At 56.2% G+C, this 24868-nt stretch overlaps 3 protein-coding genes across 8 annotated transcripts in view; 1 reads left to right on the top strand and 2 right to left on the bottom strand.

Annotated features, from left to right (window-relative positions):
* Positions 1-2075: 2075 nt before the first annotated feature.
* CCR10 (C-C motif chemokine receptor 10) lies at positions 2076-4002 on the bottom strand. Its single transcript, XM_077779341.1, has 2 exons — positions 3979-4002; positions 2076-3140 (listed from the first exon to the last, which is right to left on the bottom strand). Exons 1-2 carry the CDS (start codon positions 4000-4002, stop codon positions 2076-2078), a joined length of 1089 nt encoding a protein of 362 aa, XP_077635467.1.
* Positions 4003-4782: 780 nt separating this feature from the next.
* CNTNAP1 (contactin associated protein 1) lies at positions 4783-17779 on the top strand. Its single transcript, XM_077779124.1, has 24 exons — positions 4783-4868; positions 5724-5825; positions 5910-6103; positions 6567-6714; positions 6792-6995; positions 7616-7800; positions 8345-8488; positions 9145-9409; positions 9797-9946; positions 10202-10373; positions 10818-10924; positions 11054-11173; positions 11519-11722; positions 11923-12079; positions 12163-12290; positions 12589-12774; positions 13267-13488; positions 13746-13985; positions 14978-15331; positions 15701-15828; positions 16287-16380; positions 16579-16824; positions 16934-16981; positions 17634-17779. The coding sequence occupies exons 1-24, from the start codon at positions 4805-4807 to the stop codon at positions 17777-17779; spliced, it is 4008 nt and encodes a 1335-aa protein (XP_077635250.1). The 5' UTR covers positions 4783-4804.
* A 1355-nt stretch (positions 17780-19134) lies between these two features.
* The window catches only part of EZH1 (enhancer of zeste 1 polycomb repressive complex 2 subunit), a 43848-nt gene continuing 38114 nt past the window's right edge, over positions 19135-24868 (bottom strand). For all 6 annotated transcript variants that reach the window (XM_077779249.1, XM_077779250.1, XM_077779248.1 and 3 more), the window contains 6 exons: positions 23984-24162; positions 23369-23464; positions 22858-22939; positions 22320-22400; positions 21826-21910; positions 19135-21538 (listed from right to left, as the gene is read on the bottom strand). In XM_077779249.1, coding sequence (XP_077635375.1) covers positions 21478-21538; positions 21826-21910; positions 22320-22400; positions 22858-22939; positions 23369-23464; positions 23984-24162 — 584 coding nt within the window. In that variant the 3' untranslated portion in view covers positions 19135-21477. The remainder of the gene's footprint in view (positions 21539-21825; positions 21911-22319; positions 22401-22857; positions 22940-23368; positions 23465-23983; positions 24163-24868) is intronic.

Raw genomic sequence — 24868 nt, 5'->3', positions numbered from 1 at the left:
GCCCCCCCTTTCCCTCTTCTTTCTCTCCTCCCTTCTTTACAGGGCAGGGTGCAGTTTTCGTCACAGCCTCCCCTGCCCAATCCCTGTGCCTGGCGCCGGGCGCGGCCACCAATCAGACCACTGAAACCGCGGCGGGTTGCATCATGTGCCCCTGGCTTGGTGACAGCGGGGAGGAGCGGAGGAATAAGGAGGGAGGGGGCGGTGCGATGTTAGCCACGCCCCCGTCTCTGAGGTCGGACTCGGAGTTCTAGTGATGTCACGGAAGCCCGCCTTCATGCCCCTGTTTTAACTCTTGGCTCACCAACCAACAGATTAAAAACCCTCTCTAGAAGGAGCTTTGGAGAACGAAGGGATTAGAGCCTGAAGGAAGTCCCCGACTGCTGCCCTCTGAAGCCCTGTCTGGTCTCAGGGTCTCTGAGAAAGGAACGAGATTTAGCTACCTGTGCCAGGCTCAGCTCTAGAGGCAGCTCTCCGCCCCCGGATGGAGTAGTCCAATTCCTGGATGTGAGTCACCTTAATTTTTAACGCGAAGAGACTCGGGAAAGTGAAGACCTCGGTGGGGAATGAAATCTAATTTAGAGCGCACAGCTCACTGAACTCCAGTGGGGAGAGTGACTTAAGATTCCAGGGAATTCTGTGGTCTTCGAAGAGTGGAGGCCTCTCGGGGTGAAGAGCCTGGAGTTCTAGGTCGGAAGGGGTTAAGCGAGGCGCTAANTTGCTGACTCAGCGGCGATTCCCGCGGTCTCCGGTGGAGGGTTCCAGGTTGGCCCCCAGTGACTGGCTTGTAGGACCTTCGGAGGATCGGCGCCATCTCCGGGCCTCCCCTGGATCCTGGCCCCTAGTGGCGGTGGCTCTGGGTCTCAGCCGCCGGAGGCTCTAGGAAGGAAGGCTAGCCTGAGCTGGGCGGGGCGGGACAGGGCGGGGACGTCAGGCCAGCGCCTCCCTTGAGACCTCCCCACCACACCCCGCCCTTCTGGCCTGGGGTCCCCAGACTTCAGGCTGGAGTGGTCGGGGCAGCTTTGCTGACCGGATATTAAACTGCGAGTTTTGTCGCACGTGAACACGATCCTGCCTGTCGTGCTTGTGTAAAACAAAGACCAGGAATCAATGCGACCGTCTCTAGAGGCTATCTATCCCGGTCTTGCCCTCGCCCCGGATGACAGTGACCAGCACTGAGATTTCCTAGGGATCGAGACGTTCAAACCATATCCTCGCTTCCCTGTCTGGATCCCAGGCCTTTGCCTGCAGGAAAGTTCTTTCCGATGTCTAACCTCTCTTTCCGGCAGGCTCAGTGCATTTCCTCTGACCCTGTCCCCAGGGAAGATGGAGAACGGCAGTCACCCCCACCCCCCACCACGCCCATGATAACAACTCTGGAAATTTTCAATTTGGAATTCTCTCCTTGGTTTTTCTCCAAGGTGAAAAACTCCGACTCAACTTTTTAAATAACCTTTTTCTTTCCACCCAGAACTTTAGAAGGGACTGTAAAGTGGTAATCTAATCCAAAAGCCCACCCAAAACGGAAATCTCCTGCCCATTGTCCCTACCCCCACACCAGGCCCAGGCACACACAGTCCCCAACAGCCTTGGCCTGAACATTCCAGAGGCCAGGAACCCGGTACTTCGTAAGGCAGCCATTATTGGATAGCACTGTGGTTGTTAGAAAGCTTTTCCTTATGCTACTTTAAGAGGAACCCCAGCCCCTCCTTGCCTGACAGCTTTCCCACCTCACCTCTTGTTCACAGAGACCCGGTGAAGGTGGAGGGGGTGTCAGTGCCTGGAGCTTCAGCAGGCTCACCCCCACCCAGACTCTCAGCACGTTCCACTCAGAGCCAATTGCACGGAAGGGGGAGGGGGAACCCACGGGTTCTGCCCTGCTACAAGTCACTTCCAAGTCGGTGACTCAAAAATAGTAACAGTTGTTGGGTTGTATCTCATTTCCATGTTATCAATTTAATGTGGCAAAGTACAGAAGCAATTCCTTTAGGTCCCTACCTCCTTCTCGGTGTCTCCCCCACTACTCCCCTTTCCCACCACCCTCCCTGGAATCATTTCCTCGGCCCACCCCAGCCCTACTAGTCCCAGGAAGAGACACTGTGGGTCACAGTGGGAGCCGAACAGGAAGAGAGGCGGGGCCGGCGGGGGCAGCGGCCCCGGGGGCGAGGCCCTGGGCTGCAGCTCCCACCCCGCAGCAGCCTCCGCAGGTCCTGGCGGAATCGCAGGCCCAAAAAGGCATAGAGCACAGGGTTGAGGCCGCAGCGGGCCAGGGCCAACCCTCCGGTCACGAGCAGCGCCAGATCCTTGCGCTTGCTGGCAGGGCAGCTCCGCTCGCGGGCAGCCAGTAGGTCGGCCGTATCCAGTAGCAGGGCGAGACTGTAGGGCAGCTGCAGCACCACGAAGGCCGCCACCAGGGCCACCACGACGCGCAGCGCACGCCGGCGCTCGGGCCCCCTGGCGGCCAGCAGCGTGCGGCCCAGGAGCGCATAGCAGGCGGCCATGACGCCCAGCGGCAGCGCGAAGCCCAGGACCACCTGCGCCACGGCGCTTGCCCCCTTCACCGTCTGCGTGAGGCCCTCGGGGAAGATGAGACGGCAGCGCCGCTGGCCTTCCCGCTGCCCGTCCTGGCTGAAAAGGAGAGCAGGCAGCGCGAGAAGCAGCGACAGCAGCCATATGATGGCTGAGACCACGTGTGCGCGGCCTGGTGCAGAGGGCCTCGGTCCAGCCGGGAGGGCCCGCGCGATGGCCACATAGCGGTCGGCGCTGATACAGGCCAGGAAGAGGAAGCCAGCGTGGAAGGAGGCCGAGTAGAGGCCCGAGATGGCGCGGCAGGTGGCACTTCCCAGACTCCAGCCCTGCAGGGCCCCGGCTGCGGCAAAGGGCAGCGTTAGGGCCAGCAGAAGGTCCGCCAGGGCTAGCTGGAGCAGGTGGGCAGAAGTGGGCGAACGGACAGCACGTCGGGCTGCCAGGTGGGTGGCCAGGACCAGGCCATTGCCGGCTAGACCCAGTGCGGCCACCGCCAGGGAGACACTGGGTTGGAAGGCCCGACTGAAGGCCTGGACATCCGCCTTGTAGCAGAGTTCTGGCAATGGCTCAGCCGAGTATGCCTCCTCATCGTACCCAGAGTAGGGGCTCCAGGAGACCTGGGGAGGTCAACATGAGAGGAAGAGACTTTATGAGATACCTCCCACACACCTCCCCTTCCCCCACATACCTTCCAGGCTGGGAGCTCTTGTGTGTCAACAGTACAGAGGGAGAAGAGACAAACTCTTCTCCAAACTCTTCCTAGCACACCTCCAACAGGTCTTGGCTTCCACTGCACCCCTCCTGGCTCTGCATCCAGCTTCCTGGCTGACCTTGACCTGTTTGGACCTCAGTTGCCTAATATGCAATGTTGAGATTAGAAACCCTGACCAGCCCAAGTGGCAGAGTTGTTTGAAATAAGGAAGAAGTAATGGATGTGAAGCATCTGTGCTCTCCATTGGCAAGGTTTCTATCACTAATAGATCTCGGAGCTTCAGTTCTGTTTGCAGCGCCCTCTCCTGGAAGACCACACCCACATGCAGACTCTGCTTCAGAGCTGGTCCCTGGACTCCAGGCATGGTGTGGAGAGGGTTTCTCAGGTCTCTTTTCCTTTCTCCCCTCCCCACCCCATCTCTACCTCCAGTACAGGTACACTAAACGACTCATGGCAAGGCGGGGGGTGGGGGAGGTCTCAAAGGTTGAGGCTTAGGCTTTCTGGTCTCGGTTGCAACCTCGGACTTCTAGGTTCAGCTCACTGTTCCCCTCTGCCCAGTCCCATCCCCCAACCCCAGCTTCACATCACTGGCCCCATCTATCTGGAAGGTCCCTGGTCCTAGATGGCTCCAGGCATCCTGGATGGGTCACAGCATGGCAGAAGCTTGTTACCAAGTGCGCAAATCCCATCCCTTTGCCTTACGCTCCCTCTCTATAACCCCTCCTCCCTCCCCCCACTCCCACCTGTTCTGCAGGCTCCGTCCCCATCTCTGGCTACACGGGTTTCTGAGGTATAGTCACTGGGGAGAGAAGTTAAGCTAGTGGGACAGGAAGGAAGGGGCGGGGAGAGGGGCCTAGAGGGCGGTGGGGATTAGGGTCTGTGAGCCCTTTTTACCTAACTTTCCCATTCCACCCTCTAATATATTTTTTTTTCTTTTTACCCTGACAGTAAAAAAGAATGGGTTTTTGGAATATCATTTGCTAGCTACTTGTGTGATCTTGAGTACGTTTACCTCTTTGAGCCTCAGGTTTTTCATCTGTAAAGTGGAGTAAGGCAAAAATGCCTTGAATTGACAGGGTCATGAGAGTGCCCAGCATGGGTCCTTGGGGAACAATTTGCCTCCAGAAAAGGNGTTTGAGGACCTCTCGGCTGGCCCTAGCCTGCCTTCCCCCATCTCTGCGGCCACAGTCCCTGTAAGCCTCGGGTTATTCAGGGTATTTCCCGGCGGCTGGAGGCTCTCTACCCCCGCCCTTTCGCAGCAGGGCTGAGGCGCGCGCTTGCGCGGGGTCCGGGAAAGCGGCGCGTGCCGGGAGAGAGGCTGGGGAAGGGGGGAGGTGAGAGGAGAGAGGGTGGGAAGGAGAGAGAGAACAGCGGAGAACCAGGAACGACAGAGAGAGAGAAGGGAGAAGGGTTGGGGGTGAGAGAGGATAGAGCGAGGAGTGGGTTAGGAGAAGAGACGGCGATCCGCTGCGAACCCCAGGAGGAGAGTGGGGAGCCCAAGCTGGAACCGGAGCCCTAGCCGGAGCCGGGCACTGAGAGGCGGCCGCCGAGACCCGTCAGCCCTGCACCATGTGTCTCCGGCTCTTCTGCATCCTGCTTGCCGCGGTCTCGGGAACCCGGGGCTGGGGCTACTGTGAGTGCCGGGCGCAGGTGCAAGCAGGGTTCGGCCGGGGAGTCCAAAGCCTGCAGGGCGGGTCTAGCCGCATTGCGGCTAGGTGGTCGCGGGTCCCTTCCCGGCCGGCGCGCGCTCGCTCATTCCCATCCTTTCCTGCCTCTCCCCCGCGCTCCGCAATGCAGCTCCGAGGCTGGCGCGCGCTCCCGGGGTGGTGCTGGGCTCGGAGGAGCCGAGGATCGAGTCGACCCGGGGTGGGGATTTGGGACTGGGATCCAAGCGGAAGTTGGTGCCTGGGTTTGAGGGTTGGGGATAAGGGTGGTACTGGTGACCCGGCTAGGGTTCAGGTTTTGTTAGGGGCTGGGGCTGGCCTTGGAGGCGGCCTAGGGGCTCGGGTTTGGGGCTGGGGCTGGATTTCTGAGGCTGAGATCCAAGCAGGATTTTGTGACCCTGATTGATACTAAGGTTGGACATGGAGCTGGTGCTGCTGGTAGGACTGGATAGGGTTGGGACCAAGGCCTGGATTTGGGGTTGGTGAGGGTTGGGGGTGCTGATGAGTGGGATTGATAATAAGGCTGGGGCTGGATTGGTGCCTTGGGCTGACTCAGGTTCTAAAAGATGCTGAGGTTTGGGAGAGGGAGGACTAAGCCTGGTCTGGTACCAGGGCAGTCACAGAGCTAGGGAAGGTCTGGCTTAGTGGACCCCCCAGAAGGAGTGCGCAGCTGTTGCTGCAGCCCAGATGGGGTAGATGGCTTAAGTTAGGGCTGGGCTGGCGGCTGGAGGACAGAGAAGGAGCTCCAGTTGCTCTGCGTGCACAGCCTTTGGAAGGACCTGGGAGGGGCCGCCCTGATCAAAATGTCCGTTCCCCCAACCCAGACGGCTGTGACGAGGAGCTGGTCGGGCCTCTGTACGCACGCTCCCTGGGCGCCTCCTCCTACTACGGGCTCTTCACTGCGCCTCGCTTTGCCCGGCTGCACGGTGAGTGAGGCGCCGCCCCAAGGCGTGGTGGGGGCCTCTGGAGGGCTAGGGATAAAGGGGTGAAAGCCCTTGCCTCTTCTATAGGCATAAGCGGATGGTCTCCCCGAATTGGGGACCCGAATCCTTGGCTCCAGATCGACTTAATGAAGAAGCACCGGATCCGAGCTGTGGCCACTCAGGGCTCATTTAATTCGTGGGATTGGGTCACGCGTTACATGCTGCTCTACGGGGATCGAGTGGACAGCTGGACGCCATTCTACCAGCAAGGGCACAACGCGGTATTCCAGGCCCCCTGTGCACACACTTGGAGAACCTCCTCAACTCTGCAGCCTGGGCTGGGCACTGGCTTGGGGGAAGTGGAGGAGGGGGTGGTGTGGACACAGATGAGGAGCAGTGACTTCCAACCCGGGGGGGGGGTTCAGTTCATAGGGACGGTGAGTTCACCGTGTGTGCGAGATATTCTCAGATGACAGGGTTTAACCTACTTTAGGGTAAAATCTGGGAGAGCTTCTTGAAGGAGGTGACATCTGAGTCGGGCTTTGAGGAAATACTAGGATGGTGCGAGAGGACATCCTACACCGGGGCACCTGTTTTTCTAAAGCCATGAGGGCCGAGGAAATCAAGGAGAGTTTGCTTTCTGGAAGTCTAGATCGGCTGGGTGTGGCACCTGGAGGCTGGGAGGCTGTGAAGAAACGAAGCAGAAGGTGGTGACCTGCTCTCTTCTCTCCCCTTCTCCCCCAGACCTTTTTCGGCAACGTGAACGAGTCCGCTGTGGTGCGCCACGACCTGCACTACCACTTCACCGCGCGCTACATCCGCATCGTGCCGCTGGCTTGGAACCCACGCGGCAAGATCGGCCTGAGGCTCGGCCTCTACGGCTGCCCTTACAGTAAGGATGCGGAGGTCGCGGCGGGGGTCCTGGGAGAGTTGTCCGGGTCCTCGGCCCACCTACTGTCCTTTGCGCAGAGTCCGACGTGCTCTATTTTGACGGCGACGATGCCATCTCGTACCGCTTCCCGAGAGGGGTCAGCCGGAGCCTTTGGGACGTGTTCGCCTTCAGCTTCAAGACGGAGGAGAAGGACGGGCTCCTGCTGCACGCGGAGGGCGCCCAGGGCGACTACGTGACACTGGAGCTGCAGGGGGCGCACTTGCTGCTGCACATGAGCCTGGGTGAGCTCAGCCACCGCGGGTGCGACCCCGGAGGCTCCCCTGCCACGCCCCTCGCTGCTCCGCCTCCGGAAACCCCGCCCACTCGTGACCTGGCCCTGCCTTACCGTTTGGGTCAACCCGCCTGCTTCGTGTAGAATTTGGCGCTAGCAAAAAACACTGGACTCCGAGTCAGGAGATCTGGATTGCAGCCTCAGCTCCACTACAAGTGGTGTGACCTTGAACAAGGCACTTACCCAGTCTGTTTCTGCATTGTAGAAACCTTATATATGCTACATGTACATACACATAGAAACGCAAAGAGTTGTTATTTTGTATCTCATTAGCTTTTATAACATCCCTATGATGAGGGAGAAGCAGCTATCGTGCCCCAAGTTTTACTCATTGGAAAACAGGGGCTCAGAGAAGTTAAATGACTTACCCTAAGTCTCATACTCGCCAAAGGCCACGGCTCCCTCTCAGGCTAAAGTCCAGTCTCTATATTCCCTCCCTCCCTGTCTGCCCGGGGCCCTCTGCAAACTCTCCTCTGTGCCCCTTGCTGCTGTTCCACCTGCGGACTAAGCGTCTCCACCTGGGGGTTCTCCAGGTTTTAGGTCTGACCCTGTTCCCACCCATCCCCCCAGGCAGCAGCCCTATCCAGCCAAGGCCTGGTCACACCACAGTGAGTGCTGGTGGTGTCCTCAACGATCAACACTGGCATTACGTGCGTGTGGACCGATTTGGCCGAGAAGCAAATCTCACTCTGGATGGCTACGTGCAGCGCTTTGTGCTCAATGGGGACTTCGAGAGACTGAACCTGGACAATGAGGTGAGCAGAGTGGCTCAGTTGAGTGGGTCAGTGGGGGACAGTACTTTTTTCCACCACAGGTAGGACCTTGCTTTTTGGTTCTTGAATATCCTAGCAGCTCTTGGCAGACTTGAGGCTCGTAGGCCTAGGTTTTTGTTGCTCTTGTTGCTGTTAACAGGCAGGTTTCCTGGGCACAACCCCAGAACTGCTGACATGGGAATTAGAAATCTGGGTTTGGGGGATCAGGCAAGATGAGAAAATTGCCCCCATTGGATTGCCTAACTCTGTGGAGTTGGTAAAGACTGTGGTTTGGATCTGCAGATAAAGAATCCCAGACAGGTTAATTGACTTACTCAAGGGCATGCAGCCAATTTGTGGTGGAGTCAGGGCTAGAACCCAAGCCCAGGGAAGCCCAGCAGACTTCCAGCTTTAATACGATACTGGGGAAATGGATATTTCCAGTCTTCTATAAAGCCAGGCCTGGAGCCTGGGAAAGTGTGGGGCGGAGGAGAACATGAGCGTTCACATACCCAGGGAGCCTCACCACCCCCACCCTGCCCCGCAGATGTTCATCGGGGGTCTAGTGGGCGCGGCACAGAAGAACCTTGCCTATCGTCATAATTTCCGCGGCTGCATAGAAAACATAATCTTCAACCGAGTCAACATTGCGGACCTGGCCGTGCGGCGCCATTCGAGGATCACCTTTGAGGCCAGTGCGCTGGGGGATCAGGGAGGAAGGGACATCAAAGCTGTTTGGAAAGCAAAGAGGTGGAGCAGGAAGAGCTCTTAAGAATCAGATAAAAGCGGAGGATCCCTCTCTCCCCTGCCAAATGCTCAAGTGGGGGTATCACGGACTCACAGGAGGTGCACATGTCACCCCTCCCTAACCCCCAGTTACAAAGCTGTGGTCTGGTCCAACCACATCCTCGATTAATGCTTGAGGAAAAACAAGAGCAGGGACCCAGAGTGGGTTGGCCAGGGACCACAGAGTTGTGCAGTGGTTGAGTCAGAACTTGAACCCAGGGCTGTTTTGGTGTGCCTGCACACCCCAACTCTGCAGCCAGTATTCTGAAGTCGCTGCCTGGAAGCCAGTAGGAAATTGTCTTTCCAAGCTGGAAGAAAGGGAAGGAAGCAGTCGCCCTGGAGAGGGTCTTAGCCAATGGAGAGCCTCAGGGCAGACTTGGTTGGAGATTCCCCCCGCCCCAGCTGGATATGTTTGTGGGGGGTGGGAATGGTCAAGGTGGGAGGTCTTCCCTCTTCCCCCCACACACTGTGAGGGAGTGCTTAGACCAGCATGAAAATTGAATCCCAGCAGAGGCAGGCGTCACATCCATTCTCTCTCNGAATCCTTACTTCCGCCCCCAGGGCAAGGTGGCTTTCCGATGTCTGGACCCGGTTCCTCACCCCATCAACTTCGGAGGGCCTCACAACTTCGTGCAAGTGCCTGGCTTCCCGCGCCGTGGCCGCTTGGCAGTCTCTTTTCGCTTCCGCACCTGGGATCTTACAGGGCTGCTACTTTTCTCCCGCCTGGGGGACGGGCTGGGCCACGTCGAGCTGATGCTCAGCGAAGGGCAGGTCAACGTGTCCATTGCGCAGACCGGCCGAAAGAAGCTTCAGTTCGCNCCGGGAGGCCAGAGAAGGGCAGAGGAGGGGCCTGCACTTGAGCACTTTGCTTCTTGGAGTGGGGTGAGGGAGGGAAGGGAGCAGGGCAGGAGGACCCTGGGCCCTGGGAAAAGGTGGGAGTGGAGTCAGATCTGAGGAGCTAAGGGTGCTGGGAGAAGCAGGCAGGCTGAGAGTCCTGGTCCTGTCTAGTTCCAGGGGAGGCTCGGGAGTTTGTTATTCATTTACAACTTTGCAGACTGCATCAGCTCAGGGTTAGTGAAGACAGACATTCAACAATGTCCCACTCAGTGTGATAAGTGTTAATAATGGAGGGCACACAGGCACAGAGTGGGATTGCTGCTTCCCACTCCAGAAACTTCTCTCAGAGTGTGGAGCTTCCTCTTCTCCCATCCAGGGTACCGCCTGAATGATGGCTTTTGGCATGAGGTGAATTTTGCAGCACAGGAAAACCATGCCGTCATCAGCATTGATGATGTGGAGGGGGCAGAGGTCAGGGTCTCATACCCGCTGCTGATCCGTACTGGCACGTCATACTTCTTTGGGGGTAAGTGAGAGCCAACTTGGCCAGACTCCTTTCTCTGGGTGGGAAGGCCCCACCAAAGTCCCCTCAGATGGGGCTACATGGAACATTTTGGGGATAAATTCCTCTTTTCCCCCTGGTGCCTTGGGGACTGGAAGGCCACTGCCATTGTCTGTTGGCCCCTTCCTTCCTTCATGTCTGGCTTTCCCTTGGCATCTCCCTGGGGGAGGGTCTCTGGGGTCTCCCCTGGGGAGGGCCTCACAGGGGTGGTTGCTCCAGGTTGTCCCAAACCAGCCAGTCGATCGGGCTGCCACTCCAACCAGACGGCGTTCCATGGCTGCATGGAGCTGCTCAAGGTGGATGGTCAACTGGTCAACCTGACTCTGGTGGAGGGCCGGCGGCTTGGATACTATGCTGAGGTCCTCTTTGACACATGTGGCATCACTGATAGGTATCCAGAAGCCCCTCTCCCTACAAGAGGTGACCCCTCCAAAGCCCCCTTCTGTGGTCTCCCCATGGGAGTAGCCATTCTCAATAATCTCCCTTCTCCTGGTCGCAGGTCCTCAGTCTCCCACCTGGAGATGATTCCTCCTTGACCTCTTGTCTAAGCCTCTTGTTCTCCTTTACCTAATCCTTCCACTAAAGTGATACATGCTCAGAATGGAAATGAAGCATCTGTTCTTGGCCCTAGAGGGTTTTCTTCGGGCGGGGCTGGAGGGTGGGTAGAGGGTGGAGAGTTCTTGAGCCCCGAGGACTAATGCACCAGCACTTAGGCTTCTACGCGGCTGGCTGGTTCTGGTGCTCTCAGGAGCCTGCAGTGAAGCTTGTAGGGATCAGACCCCACTTTGACACGCACAGTAAGGTGCCTGCCCTTGGTGCTGGCCCCCTTCCCTAGGTGTAGCCCTAACATGTGCGAGCATGACGGACGCTGCTACCAGTCCTGGGATGACTTCATCTGCTACTGTGAACTGACAGGCTACAAGGGGGAGACCTGCCACCAACGTAAGCCCAGTGGGGGATGGGGGAGACTCAGGGGCAGAGGAGGCCAAGAGGCTGCTAGAGACGGTTAAGACTGGCCCTCCTAGTCCTCTGACCCTATAACTGCCCTTTGCCTACCCCACGACCTACCAGCTCTGTATAAGGAATCTTGTGAGGCTTATCGGCTCAGTGGGAAAACTTCCGGAAACTTCACCATTGATCCTGATGGCAGTGGTCCCCTGAAGCCATTTGTAGTGTACTGTGATATCCGAGGTAAGTGGCTCTGATGGGTGGTGAAGGGGCAGCTGACAAGGCTCTGCGGNCAGGGGGCTGAAGGGGGGGACAGGGGCTGGCAAGATTAAACCGTGGTAGAGGTAAAGGATGGCAGAGGAGAAAGGGGACGCTGAGGAATTTGTAATCTAGTCTTGCCGATAAATTCCAGCTTCCTGATCCATTCCAGCCATCCAGCTGTCACGTCTCCAGCTGACAGGGGACTGGAATGGAGCTGCTGGCCACATCTGTTGGCTCCAAGTAGCCGCAGCGGTGGTGGAGGTAGGCAGGGAGATGGGTAGAGAATGTCCATCTTGAGCCAAAGCTCTGTCCCTTCGCCTCCCCCAGAGAACCGGGCGTGGACAGTTGTGCGGCATGACAGGCTGTGGACAACTCGGGTGACAGGTTCTAGCATGGAGCGGCCATTCCTGGGGGCCATCCAGTACTGGAATGCATCCTGGGAGGAAGTCAGTGCCCTGGCCAATGCTTCCCAGCACTGTGAACAGTGGATCGAATTCTCCTGCTACAATTCCCGGCTGCTCAACACTGCTGGTGAGGGCCAGGGTCCCGGAGGGTGAGGTGCAGAGCTGGGGGAGGGACCCGTGGGGGCTTGGGAGGAGGGAACCGGAAGTCTCAGCTAGAGCCCTTGGACATTCAAGCGAGGAAGATCTAGGCTGCTTGGAAAGGCGAGAGAGGAAGCCAGGGGCTAATGGAGGGATGGGGCCTGGAAACTGCCTGCACGTCTTCCCCAGGAGGCTACCCCTACAGCTTTTGGATTGGCCGAAATGAGGAGCAGCACTTCTACTGGGGAGGCTCCCAGCCTGGGATCCAGCGCTGTGCCTGCGGTCTGGACCGGAGCTGCGTGGACCCCGCTTTGCACTGTAACTGCGATGCTGACCAGCCGCAGTGGTGAGGGGCGGAGGGACGGGGCATTCAGGATTCCAGGGGCAGCGGAGCAGCAGGGGCTGAACCACTGCGTCCTGCCCCCACAGGAGAACCGACAAGGGACTGCTGACCTTTGTGGACCATTTGCCCGTCACTCAGGTGGTGGTGGGGGATACGAACCGCTCCAATTCTGAGGCCCAGTTCTTCCTGAGGCCTCTGCGCTGCTACGGTGATCGTGAGTGGCAGACCCCTTTTGTGTGCTTTCCCAGGCTTGGCTCTCCGGTTTCCAAGATTTAGGCCACCTGACCCACAACAGGTCTCTAGAACGTACTGCCAGACACTCGGTCCTTGCTGTGATCTGACCCCCATCTGTGGTGGTCCCCTGCACCCTATTCTCTTTCATTATACCCGTTTCTTCCCCCTTGGACACCCCTCGTTGTCCCCGTTTGCCCTGCCTTCTCCCACAGCACCCAAGACTCCCTTCTGCACCCTCCAACCTCCCTGACCCGGCCTTCCTCCTTCTGGTTTTATAGGAAATTCCTGGAACACCATCTCCTTCCACACTGGGGCTGCTCTACGCTTCCCCCCAATCCGTGCCAACCACAGCCTTGATGTCTCCTTCTACTTCAGGACCTCGGCTCCCTCAGGAGTCTTCCTAGAGAATATGGGGGGCCCTTACTGCCAGTGGCGCCGACCTTACGTGCGGGTGGAACTCAACAGTGAGCGGGCGGACACCAGGAGGGATGTGGGCTAGACGAAGATCTCTGGGGGGTTATGGGGTAGGCAGAGGCTGGGGGAAGGGACAAGGGCAGATGCCCCTCGAGACGCAGCATGGAAAGAGCTTTAGATGATAACCGGAGGGTCTACACCCAGCTCTGTGGGTAGCTGGCTTTGTGAACTTGGGCACTCCCTTCACATCTTTAGGCCCCTTACTTGTGAACAAGGCAGCTGGACTCCTGAGGGCTTTCTGGAAGACCTGACTAGCTATCCTTCTAACCTCAGAAGTGGGGCTGGGAAGCTGGCTCCAGGGATCTGCGAATTTGGGAGAGACCAGGGGTGTAGGGTTTCAAGGAGTTTATGGGTTTTGTCCTGGGCCGTAGACAAACTGGAGGGACATTCAAGGGGCTCCAGAGAGTAAAGAAGAGAGGTGGCCTGGGGTGAGGGATCTGTGAGCTCAGAGTCCTTTCTCCCCACCCCCTGCCATTGTCTAGCGTCCCGGGATGTGGTCTTCGCCTTCGATGTGGGGAATGGGGATGAGAACCTGACCGTGCACTCGGATGACTTTGAATTCAACGACGATGAGTGGCACCTGGTCCGGGCAGAGATCAATGTGAAGCAGGTCCGGCTCCGTGTGGACCACCGGCCCTGGGTGCTACGGCCTATGCCCCTGCAGACCTACATCTGGCTGGAGTACGACCAGCCCCTTTATGTTGGTAAGCGGCAGCCCCAAGGTGGGTCTGAAGCTTCCTTTACCTTTCCCACCCCCTCCCAATCGTTCTCCTTATTTCCAGGAGCCCCAAGTCTTAGGCCCTGATCCCCTCTGCTGCAGAGTGACCCAAAGGCTCACCTTTCCTCTCTAGGCCATGGATTCTATCCCGTTATTTCATTCCCTTTGGCTCCCTTCCAGACCCCAATACTTATCCCTGTCTCTGGCTCGACACCCATTTCTTGACCTGCCCGCCCTTCCCAGGATCTGCAGAGCTCAAGAGGCGCCCCTTCGTGGGTTGCCTGAGGGCTATGCGTCTGAATGGAGTGACTCTCAACCTGGAAGGCCGTGCCAATGCCTCGGAGGGTACCTCACCTAACTGCACAGGCCACTGCGCCCACCCCCGGTTCCCCTGTTTCCACGGAGGCCGCTGTGTGGAGCGTTACAGCTACTACACGTGTGACTGTGACCTCACGGCTTTTGACGGGCCATACTGCAACCAGGGTCAGTGCGGCTGCTTATGGGAGACTAGAGAGCCACAGGCCACAGCGGGATGTGGGGAGGGCAGGGAAGGACAGAGGATGGCAGAGTCAGCAACGGGAAAACTAGAGTTGTCCCTGGGTTCACGTGCTCTCCTCTGGGGCATCAGGCAGCTGAAGATCCTGGGTGCCTCCAAGTCATAAAGTGGGGCCAGGAAGGGATGCTGCAGCTAGCTGGTGCCGAGAGAACTTAACAGCAACAAGCAAATAACCTCCCCACCCTCCCGCCGTCACTAAGTTACCGCAGGTTACCCCCCACCCCCCACCCCTTGGAAGCATGGTCACCTCAGGCTGCGTGATTCCCTCCTTTCCATTTCCTGCGCTCCTAAAACATGTCTACACCCTGGCTCTTGGTTAAGGCAAGCCTTGACATTCACCCTAGCAATATTCTGCATATACACCCAGACTGCATCCTTCCTAAGGCTGGTCTAGGAGGATGCACGTGCAGGTAGGTTAACGGTGTGAGATGTCAGGTGGTGCAGGGAGACGCAGGGGTCAGCAGAAGACCCTTGGTCTCAGTTTGGAAGTGTGAGTAGTGGGGAGCCTTGATTCAGCTCTTGGTCTCGGGGTCGTGAGTTTGAGCCCCACATTGGGTGTAGAGATTACTTAAAAATAGATAAACTTAGGGAAAAAAAGGAAGTGTGAGTAGTGGCGAGCGTAGCAGATGGGGTCGTGAAACCTCGATTCTAATCTTGGCTCTCCATAGACGGCTTATCCTTACGGAAGTCACTAGCCATTCTTATGCCTCGGTTTCCCCATCTGTAAAATGCCGGAGTCGCATTAGATGATCTTTCCCATTTCTCACAGTTTTAAGATCCCATTCTGTGACATGGAGGCTCAAGGGGACAGATGAGTAACGTTATGACAGTGTGCTGTGGTTCGAGGGCAAGTTCCAGGGCGGGTGTGTGGATGGCGTGCAATATCTGAATCCCTGACCTCATAACCCTCTGCCTTCAGATATTGGAGGTTTCTTTGAGCCCGGCACCTGGATGCGCTACAACCTCCAGTCAGCACTGCGCTCGGCGGCCCGGGAGTTCTCCCACATGCTGAGCCGGCCGGTACCAGGCTATGAGCCCGGCTACATCCCTGGCTATGACACCCCTGGCTACGTGCCTGGCTACCATGGCCCTGGCTACCGTCTGCCCGACTACCCCCGGCCTGGCCGGCCGGTGCCCGGTTACCGCGGGCCTGTCTACAACGTCACCGGTGAGGAGGTGTCCTTCAGCTTCAGCACTGACTCCGCCCCTGCGGTCCTGCTCTACGTCAGCTCCTTTGTGCGGGACTACATGGCCGTGCTCATCAAGGAAGACGGTAAGCTCACATCGGCTTTCCCTCGGCTCAGTGTCGTGCAGGGAGCCCTTCACTTTCACGACTGTTGGTCTGCTAGTACGAGGACCCAAGCATTCTCAGAAGATGGGGGCTGGGGCGCCTGGGTGGCTCAGTGGGTTGAGCATCAGACTTCGGCTCAGGTCATGATCTCATGGTTCGTGGGCTTGAGCCCCGCATCGGGCTCTGTGCTGACAGCTCAGAGCCTGGAGCCTGCTTCCGATTCTGTGTCTTCCTCTGTCTCTGCCCCTCTACTGCACATGCTCTGTCTCTCTCTCTCAAAAACAAACATTAAAAAAAAAAGATGGGGGCTGTGGGAGCCCAGAGACCCCTTTTGTCCTCCCCACCCCACAGGGACCCTGCAGCTGCGGTATCAGCTGGGCACCAGCCCCTACGTGTACCAGCTGACCACGAAGCCGGTCACAGATGGCCAGCCCCACAGCGTCAACATCACCCGGGTCTACCGCAACCTCTTCATCCAGGTGCGTGTGGAGGGAGGTGGACAAGGGGTTGGACCGGCTCAGATCATAACCTCGTGATCGAGGCGGTGGCACCCAGGAAGATGCCAAATAATTAGCATGAGTTGAGCACACTACAGTGTGAGGATTCTCATGGGTACTACCTCACGCGACCCTCACAACTCTGTGTGGTGGCTCAGGTGGGCAGGGCTCTTCTCACGTCTGTTTTATAAATCAGTAAATGGGCTCAGAAAGAAAAGGGGACTCCACAAAGTCAAGCCACTGGTAGCCTCAAAGACAGCCCAGAACAAGGCTGTTGGGTTTTTAATATGAAATCCTTCATGTGGGTCCAGGGGTTGTCCAACCAGAACTAAGCCAGGACTCAACACCAGTGTGGGTGGAACAGGAGTCCCTGTGTGGTTTCGGCTTTGTCGGCCTCTGGTTCTCCCTCCCTCAGCTCCTCTCCTCTCCCTTCCCCTCAGGTGGACTACTTCCCACTGACGGAACAGAAGTTCTCACTGCTGGTGGACAGCCAGCTGGACTCACCCAAGGCCTTGTATCTAGGGCGTGTGATGGGTGAGCCGTGGGTGCCATTGTGTTTGGGGTAAGGAGTTATGGGTGAGGTTCCCAGAGCCTAGAGAGCGAGGGACCTGGGAAGGGCTGGGATGGCGGTGATAACGAGGCACAGGAACCCTGTGGACAGCGAGAGGAGTGAGAGGGGCCAGGCTATGGGTGGTCCCAGCCCCTCTCCTTCTGGGCCGGCCTCTCCCTCAGAGACGGGAGTCATTGACCCCGAGATCCAGCGCTACAACACACCAGGCTTCTCGGGCTGCCTGTCTGGTGTTCGATTCAACAACGTGGCCCCTCTCAAGACCCACTTCCGAACCCCTCGACCCATGACCGCTGAGCTGGCAGAGGCCCTCCGAGTTCAGGGAGACCTGTCTGAATCTAACTGCGGAGCCATGCCCCGTCTTTTCTCAGAGGTGCCACCTGAGCTGGATCCCTGGTATCTGCCCCCAGGTATGGCCAGGGCACGTGGAAGAGAGAGGGGAGCGAGGGGGCAGCAGGGAAGGGAAACGATTCTTTACAAGGTGGGGGCTTCTCCTAACCGGCGCTCTCTCCTCTACAGACTTCCCGTACTACCACGATGAGGGCTGGGTTGCCATACTTTTAGGCTGTGAGTAACATGATCACTACCCTGACCTCCTAATGCTACCCTCTGTCAGCACTCCCCGTCCCGCATCCCCAGGGCTGAGGGGTGGCGAAGGCACTCGGTGCAGGGTGGTGCGAACAAGGCTGAGCCAGGCTGTGCTGACGGTAGTATAGAATTGAGTTGGAGAGTTTTATTATTTGTCAATGTTTATTTATTTTTGAGAGCGAGCAAGCGAGCATGAGTGGGGGAGGGGCAGAGAGAGACGGGGACAGAGGATCTGAGGCGGGCTCCGCGTTGACAGCAGCGAGCCCGATGCAGGACTTGAACTCACAAACCCTGAGGTCATGACTTAGGCTGAAGCCAGACGCTCAGGCGCCCCCAAGTTGGAGATGTTTAAATGTTTGAGGATGCTACAGACTTTTAATTGAAATGAAATATTAAACTGGGGCTATGGCTAAGGGATGAGGAAATGAGGGTGCAGTAACACTTGAGAGGTGAGAAACTGGGGTAAAAGGGATGCAGACCCGCCAGACACTTGGGAATGGCCTGACGCGATCGAACAGCAGCCAGTCACACATGTATTCTTTTGGCCCAAAGCATGCATGTGTGTCTGCATACATGTGAGGCCCACCCCACCCCGGGGCCTGCCCTGAATTGTTCCTTTTTCCTTTTGCAGTTTTGGTGGCCTTCCTGCTGCTGGGGCTGGTGGGGATGTTGGTGCTCTTCTATCTGCAAAATCATCGCTACAAGGGCTCCTACCACACCAATGAGCCCAAGGCCACCCATGATTACCACCCTNTGGAGGAGTCCAGGTCTGAATGAATCAGGAGAAGGGCTTTAGGGACCACGTCCATCTCCTCTGAGTTCCCCAATGCCTGCCTTTCCCCACCCTGTCAGGGACATTTGGCTCCTCTTAGCGGGTTCTGCTCATCCAGAGGATGCCCCTCCTGCCACGCTTGGTGGGCAGAGCTACAGACGGGACCAAAGAGAGTGGCCAAGCCTCACTGCCTATACCAGTGCCCTCCCCCTAGCCCCGTTTCCCCAGTCCCCGGTTGGTTGCCTGCCCCAAAGGAGAAGCTCCATGGGGTTGAGACAGGCCCTCCCTGCCATCTCTGTCCCAGCTGCTGCCAGGGATTAACAACAGACTGCAAGAGAGATGAACTGCTTCCCTTCCAGTATTGCATCTCAGCAGGGACAGATGTGTGGGATTGCAGGGATGCACAGGGCATGGGGGGAGGAGGCTGCTAAATCACATCCCCTAGCCTCCCCCCTGCCCTGCAGAATGTCTTCCATCTGCTTCCACTCAGCTGGGGGTTAGGGAGGGCTTCATTGCTGTCCCCAACCCTCTCTTTTTTGTTTTTTTATGGAGACCGAGAGGCTTCCATGTTAGCACCTTAGTACCTCCACTGCTTAACATGCTTTAGCCAAAGCCATAAAAACAACTTGCAACGTAGAGAGAATAATGCAGACGCACTGACTAGCCTGCCCTCTATTCGTCCTCCCTCTTCCAAGATATGCAAGAGCCTTGGTGCCTGTCCAAAGGCTTGGCCCCCTCTCCAGTGCATGAGGAGCCCTTTTTCCTCCGCTCAGAGATGCTGCTTCGTTTGCCCAGGAGGTCATGTTCTTTATATATATTTTGTGTTGCAAAGTCTCTCTCTAGAGAAACTCTATATACTACTCTAATTTTTTAATTATCAGTTTATATATAAAAGAAAAAACTCGAGCGACTGTCCTGTCCTGTGCTGTGCCACGGTCTATAGTTCTTGCTTCTCCCGTGTTGGAAGTCTCGGGAGGCAGGCTGGCCACTCCCCGAGCCTGACCCAGCCTCCACTCTGTGGCTGTGCTCACAGACCCAGGGCCGTTCTAATAAAGCAGAGTGGCAGAGCCCCCGGTCTGTGCGTGGTCGCTGGCGTCGTGGCTAGGGAGCAAGCGGATGACTTTAGGGGAGCTGACCTGAGGGCTCAGGCGTTTCCACCAGGAGCCCTCAGAATGCTTGCATCGCCTGCTGGGGGTGGGCACCTGACTGGCTCTTGCCACCCATCCTTGCCGGGCCCCTGACCCCAGATCTCAGTGGACAGGAGGGGATGCGAATGCTAATGATTCAACCTCAGCTGCCGCTGTACTGATGTCCCTGGATCCTTCCAGCTCCATGGTACACAAGGCGCCACTTGCCAAAATGGATTCTACCACTTTATTCAGATAAGAGGTCACAAGCCACAGGACTTTAAAGTGCGTGAAATTCACTGGCGATAAAGCCGCACATAGACCAGCCTCCCCCCGCCCAGTCCCCACCACCTTGCTCCATCCATCATTCCATGTCTGGGGGGAGGGGTTGAGACCCGTCATTAAAGGTGGGGGACAGCAGGGAAAAGAGGAATGCTGGTGGAACAGGACCGTTAGTGGTCTGAGACCGGGAAGGATGGGGTTCTGTGCGCCAAGGGAAGAGTGGGGTCAATCTAGCCTCTCAGTGACTGACTGTAACTTTTCCCCATGGTTTCCTCATAGCCAGCCCCATTTTCTAACAGACCTAACTCCTGCTTCTTCATCTGTCTCTGGTTTTTCCCTATAATTTGTGAGCACTTCAGAGCCCATGATCCAACTATAGGGCCTCCCCAGTACACAATGAATACAAACCACAGCAGATGCATATTTCGGACTGGTGGCGGGGCCAGCTGGTCAGGTGGAGAGAGGCCCCCATCAGGAACTGGCTGGGCGTGTGCTCCGTGCTGTGAGTGCATGAGTGCCCACAAGTGTGGCGCGTGGAGATGTGAGTGTGTGTGTGTGTGTGTGTGCACGTGCGCGCGTGCATGTCCCACCAAAATCCCTAGGCAACAGTCTGGCCAAAGGGAACCCCACTTCTTGCTTCGTGGGACAGCCAGTGGCGTTGGGAGGGAGTGGTCAGTATTGACCGAGGAAGAAAGGCCTGGATTCCCTAGAGAAAAGAGAAGCCTGCTCTCTATGCTCATATTCCCCAGGCCAGCCTGTCCCTGACACTGTCCTTTTTACCCAGCACAATGCTCCTTACTCCTTGCCAGCTCAGCACACCAGGACAGACTCAGGGCGGGCTCCTAGAGCTGGCCCCATTCTCATTCACTTCCTGTGTGTCAAGGAAGCCCCTCCTGCCTCCACCGGGAGCTGGGACAGAACTGGGGGGGAATTTTCCAACTCCCTCTCCTTCCCCTTCCCTTAGGAATGGGATTTGGGCAGGGATCCCAGACACTTGAGCTCAAGTTCCACCTCAATCTACAGACCTTCTCAAAGAAATAAAGTGCTTTGCTCTTCAAGAGTCCCAGAGAGAATGGCACTGTGCACTGACGCAGGAGGTTGGCCAGCTTCTCAACACTTCAAATACCCTCTGCCAGTGTGCACTTGCGAGCCTGGTGCCACCCTGCACATGTGCAACTTGGGAGCCCCTCATCCACCTCCAAACACATGCCGTCGACTCACCCTTTCCAACAGCAGGTGCTACAGACAGGAGAGTAAATCGCCTTAGCAACCTCTCCCCTCTCTAGTCCAGGCCTTCACCCCTCTAGCTGGAAGACATAAGCAACAGAGGCCCCATGGGCCTAGCCTCTAAAGGGAATGCAAAGCCTGAAGACAGCTCCATAGCCAGGACCAGAGTGCGCAGGCCCGGCCGGCCCGACACACACCCCCCGGGAGTCCTCAGTAGCAGCACAACACCTGCCCGCAGGCGCCCAGGCCGAGCTTTGGAAGGAGCCGACAGCGCTGGCACCTGCTTTCAGGAATCTGCAAACTTATCCATCCGTCTCCAGAGTACAGAGAAGGTTTCTGAAAGCTTGGTGGGCCCCAAGCTTAGCAGCTGAACTGCTGTCATCTGGATGGCTCTCGCTCTCTGTCCATGGAGGAACGGCACTTAGCTTTCCTTCTCTAGTCGAATTCTCTACTTGAATTTCTACACTCAGAACTCACACTCCTTCAATTTGAACGCTGCCAGGAGGGAAGAGGTAGTAGGGCAACCCGTCTTCCCCCTGAATTCAGTCTGTGCCACACACCAGGCTTGCCTTTAACCCAGGCTGCTCGTAAGCTCCAGGTACCAAACTTGACTTAGCCCGTCCTCTCCGGTCCTACGACCAACCAGAGACATGGGCTGGTGACTCAATTAGACAAGGACCCTTGCCTTGGAAAGGTAGAATGACAGGCCACTGCTTGTTAGGAACTGCCCAGGTTGATTGCTGAGGCCCATGACCTACGGAGCAGACAAGAAACCACGCTGAGCCACCCGCCCCTAGCCCGCGCTCTCTTCCTCTGAGGCCCGAGATGCGGTCTCCTGCTTCTGCGGCTCTCTCTCCTGGGAGCCCAGCCCTAGCTGCCTCTGTCTCCTCTCTCACTGAGACAGTCTGTCCCCACTGGACACAGCGGAGGCCTCGCTGCGCAGGGAGTGGGTGGGGGGTTTCTCGGTGTGGGAGACACGTAGTGCAGGAAAGTCGAGCAGCGGTGGTGTGTGCATGAGAGCAAAGACAATGCTGCTACCACAAGCGCCGGTGTGGGGGCCAGGAGGGCTAAAGGACATCAGTCTCCCGCTCGATCCCCACGTACTTGAGGGCATCAGCTTGGCTGTACCTGTCCCGGAGCAGGAGGAGGAATGACATTACTGTCAAGGCTCTTGTGACGCGACAGACGGAATCCCCTCCGTTTTGCTTCCCCACATCCCTCAGAGCCGCTTACGGTGCTGCCGCTTCTGGGGCAGGGCACCCGTGAGCGGAACAAAAAGAAAGACTTGACCTCCACGAGACCCTAGAGACCCTCTCCTTCATCCGTATTGCCCACCTTATGACCCCAAATTACTTCGAACAGCCACCCTTCTGCCACTGGGGCCACCTCCCAAGGACCCTTTCCGGCTGCCTCACCTGTAATCAAAGAAGAGCTCTTCACCAGCTTGAATTGCCCTTTTAGCAAAGATCCCAATGCGATGATCCCCATTCACCATGACCACTGCAAACAGGGCAAAGCCAAGGCTAGGTTGCTAGTCAGCTCCAAGCCAACAATAGGCGGGTTCTGGGCTGATTTTCTCCCAATTCCCAGTGAAAACATAAATGGAGCGGAGTTTAAAAATAGTCAATGAAGCCCGCTGCCTCTCTGCTTTTGAATCTGTTATTCGGGCTGGTGATGTGGGGAAAGACTTCTCTTTAAAAGATTCTTGTTTGTGGGAAAATGTTTATAATGTATTCAGTGAGAATGCCAATTAACAAAAGAGAGACGGAGACACAGAATGACACCAGACATTAAACACGATTGTCTCTGGACAAAAAATAAGTTGGCAATGAAAAAAGGCACATGATAGAAATCATAGTAAATAAAGCATCCCTCATCCACCCTACCTCCCAGGTCACTGGGAACTCACCTTTGGCATAACAGTTGGGGTTCACTGAATGGTTTGCAAATCGAATTTTGTTTCCTTTCCGGGTGGCATCTACTACAAAATCTATAGAACATAAAGAAAGATCAGGGGCTCGTCAGGCAAATCCACAGCTTCTTGAACCTGATTTTAAAATCAATTAAAACAGTAACAGAAATAAGCCAGTGGAGACTGAAACCCAGCAGCACGCAGCATAGGAATGCAGCCTCACGTGGGCACATTCCCTTTGGGCCCCCCCACTTTGCTGGAATTACGTACGGATCTCCCCTTCCCATCTACTAGGTAGGAAAATGTCTCAGGTGTCAAGTGCTCAGTGATCCCATTATAAGCACAACCCAGAAATGTAGGTTCTCCCAAAGCAAGTAACCTGTCACTCATGGTGACTTGAAGTTCAACATCCTCACCTTCCTCTGTGCATCTATTGGGGTAATCACAGCTCATTTGAACGTGGGCTATAGCAAGGGCAATCTGGTAGAAAGACCTGCCTGAGACCACCTTGGGCCAAGAGAAAGAGACTCCATACCATTGTTGAGGTTGAAGAGGAAGCTGGACATGTATTTGTCATAGACCTTTCCCCGTCGATCAGCCTCATCCTGAGAGATAAGCTGCAAAGATAGATAAGGAACAAACGGGAGGCTGGGAGGGGGATAAGGCTGTCTGCTCAGGGCGGGGTACCCTGCCCTCAGAAAGGACTGGGAGGGGGCACGGTCACACACACGTGCTTACGGAGTATCATGATGAGGGTGACAGGAGACAGAGCTCGAGTTACTGTATTCTAAGCCCCTCCAGGCTGCCCAGTATTAAGACTAAAGAGCGTTCCCCACCCACCCCCTTGCGTGGCCTGAGTTGGCAAAAACTTTAAGAGTGGTTTATCTCAGGATTGCAAACACTTCTGTGGGATCCCCCAAGAAGCCACACGGGAACTCAGCTGAGTTATTTAGAGACTAAGTCACAGAAGTCTGGCCCACAGAAAATCAGGGTTTCTCATCAGTATCTCCCCAGAAAGGAATGCGGTCCAAACCGATAGCACTCACCTCACCACAGTATTCAGAAATGAATTCGTTCTTTTGCACAGACTCCTTAATGAAGGTGCCCCATCCGGCCACATCTGAGGGGGCCAGCAGCAGGTGCTGGGGAAGAGGGAGTCAAACCTCAGACTACAGGGCATATGTGAGTGGGTGGCGTGTGTCCTGGACCTGCACGTGTGCAGGGGGTGGGCAGGGTGGAAAAAACTAGTAACTGTTAAGAGGATCTGAAAACAGAAAAAGGTCTAAGCCATTCTGTTCTGGGGAGAGGAAAAACAGAAAAGGGAGGTGGGGAAAGGAAACATGACACCTCCTCCTCTAGGCCTGGGGACCTCCTGGACCTGAGTCACTAGGGATTCACCGCTACGGGTCAAGTACAAACAGACAACGTCAGTGATGTGTCCATCCTCTCTGCTCCTCTTAGTCTGGCCAGGTGGGGGTCACTTGCCTAACTCCTCACCGGGACAGCAAACTTGTTTTCATCTCAGTACATGTGTGTCTTTTAGGATTAGCAAGCCCTTTCATGTGGAAACCCCCTAAGGGACTGGTGGAAAGAAGCTGCTTGGGACTACTCAGTCTTTCCCCCTCCACCATCTGGCTCGCAGTCCCAAGAAAAGCCCTCACCTTCTTAAGGCCTCGCTGGATGCTGCAGTTTTTGCAGGAAACCACCTTGCAGTCCCAGTGCTCCGAGGCCCCACAGGTGAGGCACAGGTCGGGGTCGCACTCTCGCACTGCCAGGTAGCAGGGACACTGCTTGGTATTGCACTGGGTCTTACAGCGACAGCCAGGGAAACGATTCTGACCTGGGGAGGAGGGGGGATCAGGAAGAGAAGCAGATTAATGCTAGCGCTCAGGTCTGACTCAGAGGTCAGCAAAGAAGTAAACGTGATGTGTTCGAGGAGATCTGGCAAGTAGGAGAGACGCTTCCTTGCTTCATATAGTCAAAAGTTGGGGTTTTTTTCTCCCCCACCAGAGAAAATGGAGTACCTCCCAAGATTCATGTCTGGGAGTCAAAAAAAAAAAAAAAAAAAAAAAAAGGTTTGACTATGGAGATGTGTTTCCTAGAGATTCCTCAACAGTGCTCTCCCTCCCACTTGTTGGTGTAAATGGAAGGGAGGTGGTTAGGGGCCCAGAGAAAATGAAATCAGTGCTTTTCACTGGTAAATCATCACCATCAAAACAAGAATGATTTTGAGAACAAAATGCATCTGTTCTATGCCACCCTCCTCCACCCACTGCCCTCCCCGGCACAAGCACCCCTCTGCTGTGGCTAAGATTGATATCTGCTGTGGGCTAAGAGGTATTTCCAGCACAACTGCCTGGGCACCCAGTTCTGCAGGCTCTGGAGGCTGCCATCGAACTGCTCAGCCTTGAGCGGGGAAGGGCACAGTGCGGTAAGAAGTCAAAGAGAAACACGTTTAGCCTTTATCTTACTTCTGCTGGCATCCAGGCTGACCTGATGGTAAAACTCTGGCTACTAAACTAAAATAGGCATGTGCAGTATTGTAA

This window comes from Crocuta crocuta, unplaced genomic scaffold (assembly GCF_008692635.1).
Source record: "Crocuta crocuta isolate KB4526 unplaced genomic scaffold, BGI_CrCroc_1.0 scaffold68, whole genome shotgun sequence".
Taxonomy (NCBI): Eukaryota; Metazoa; Chordata; class Mammalia; order Carnivora; family Hyaenidae; genus Crocuta; species Crocuta crocuta.
The sequence above is the reverse complement of the archived record's forward strand: the minus strand, read 5'-3'. Positions and strand labels throughout refer to the sequence as shown.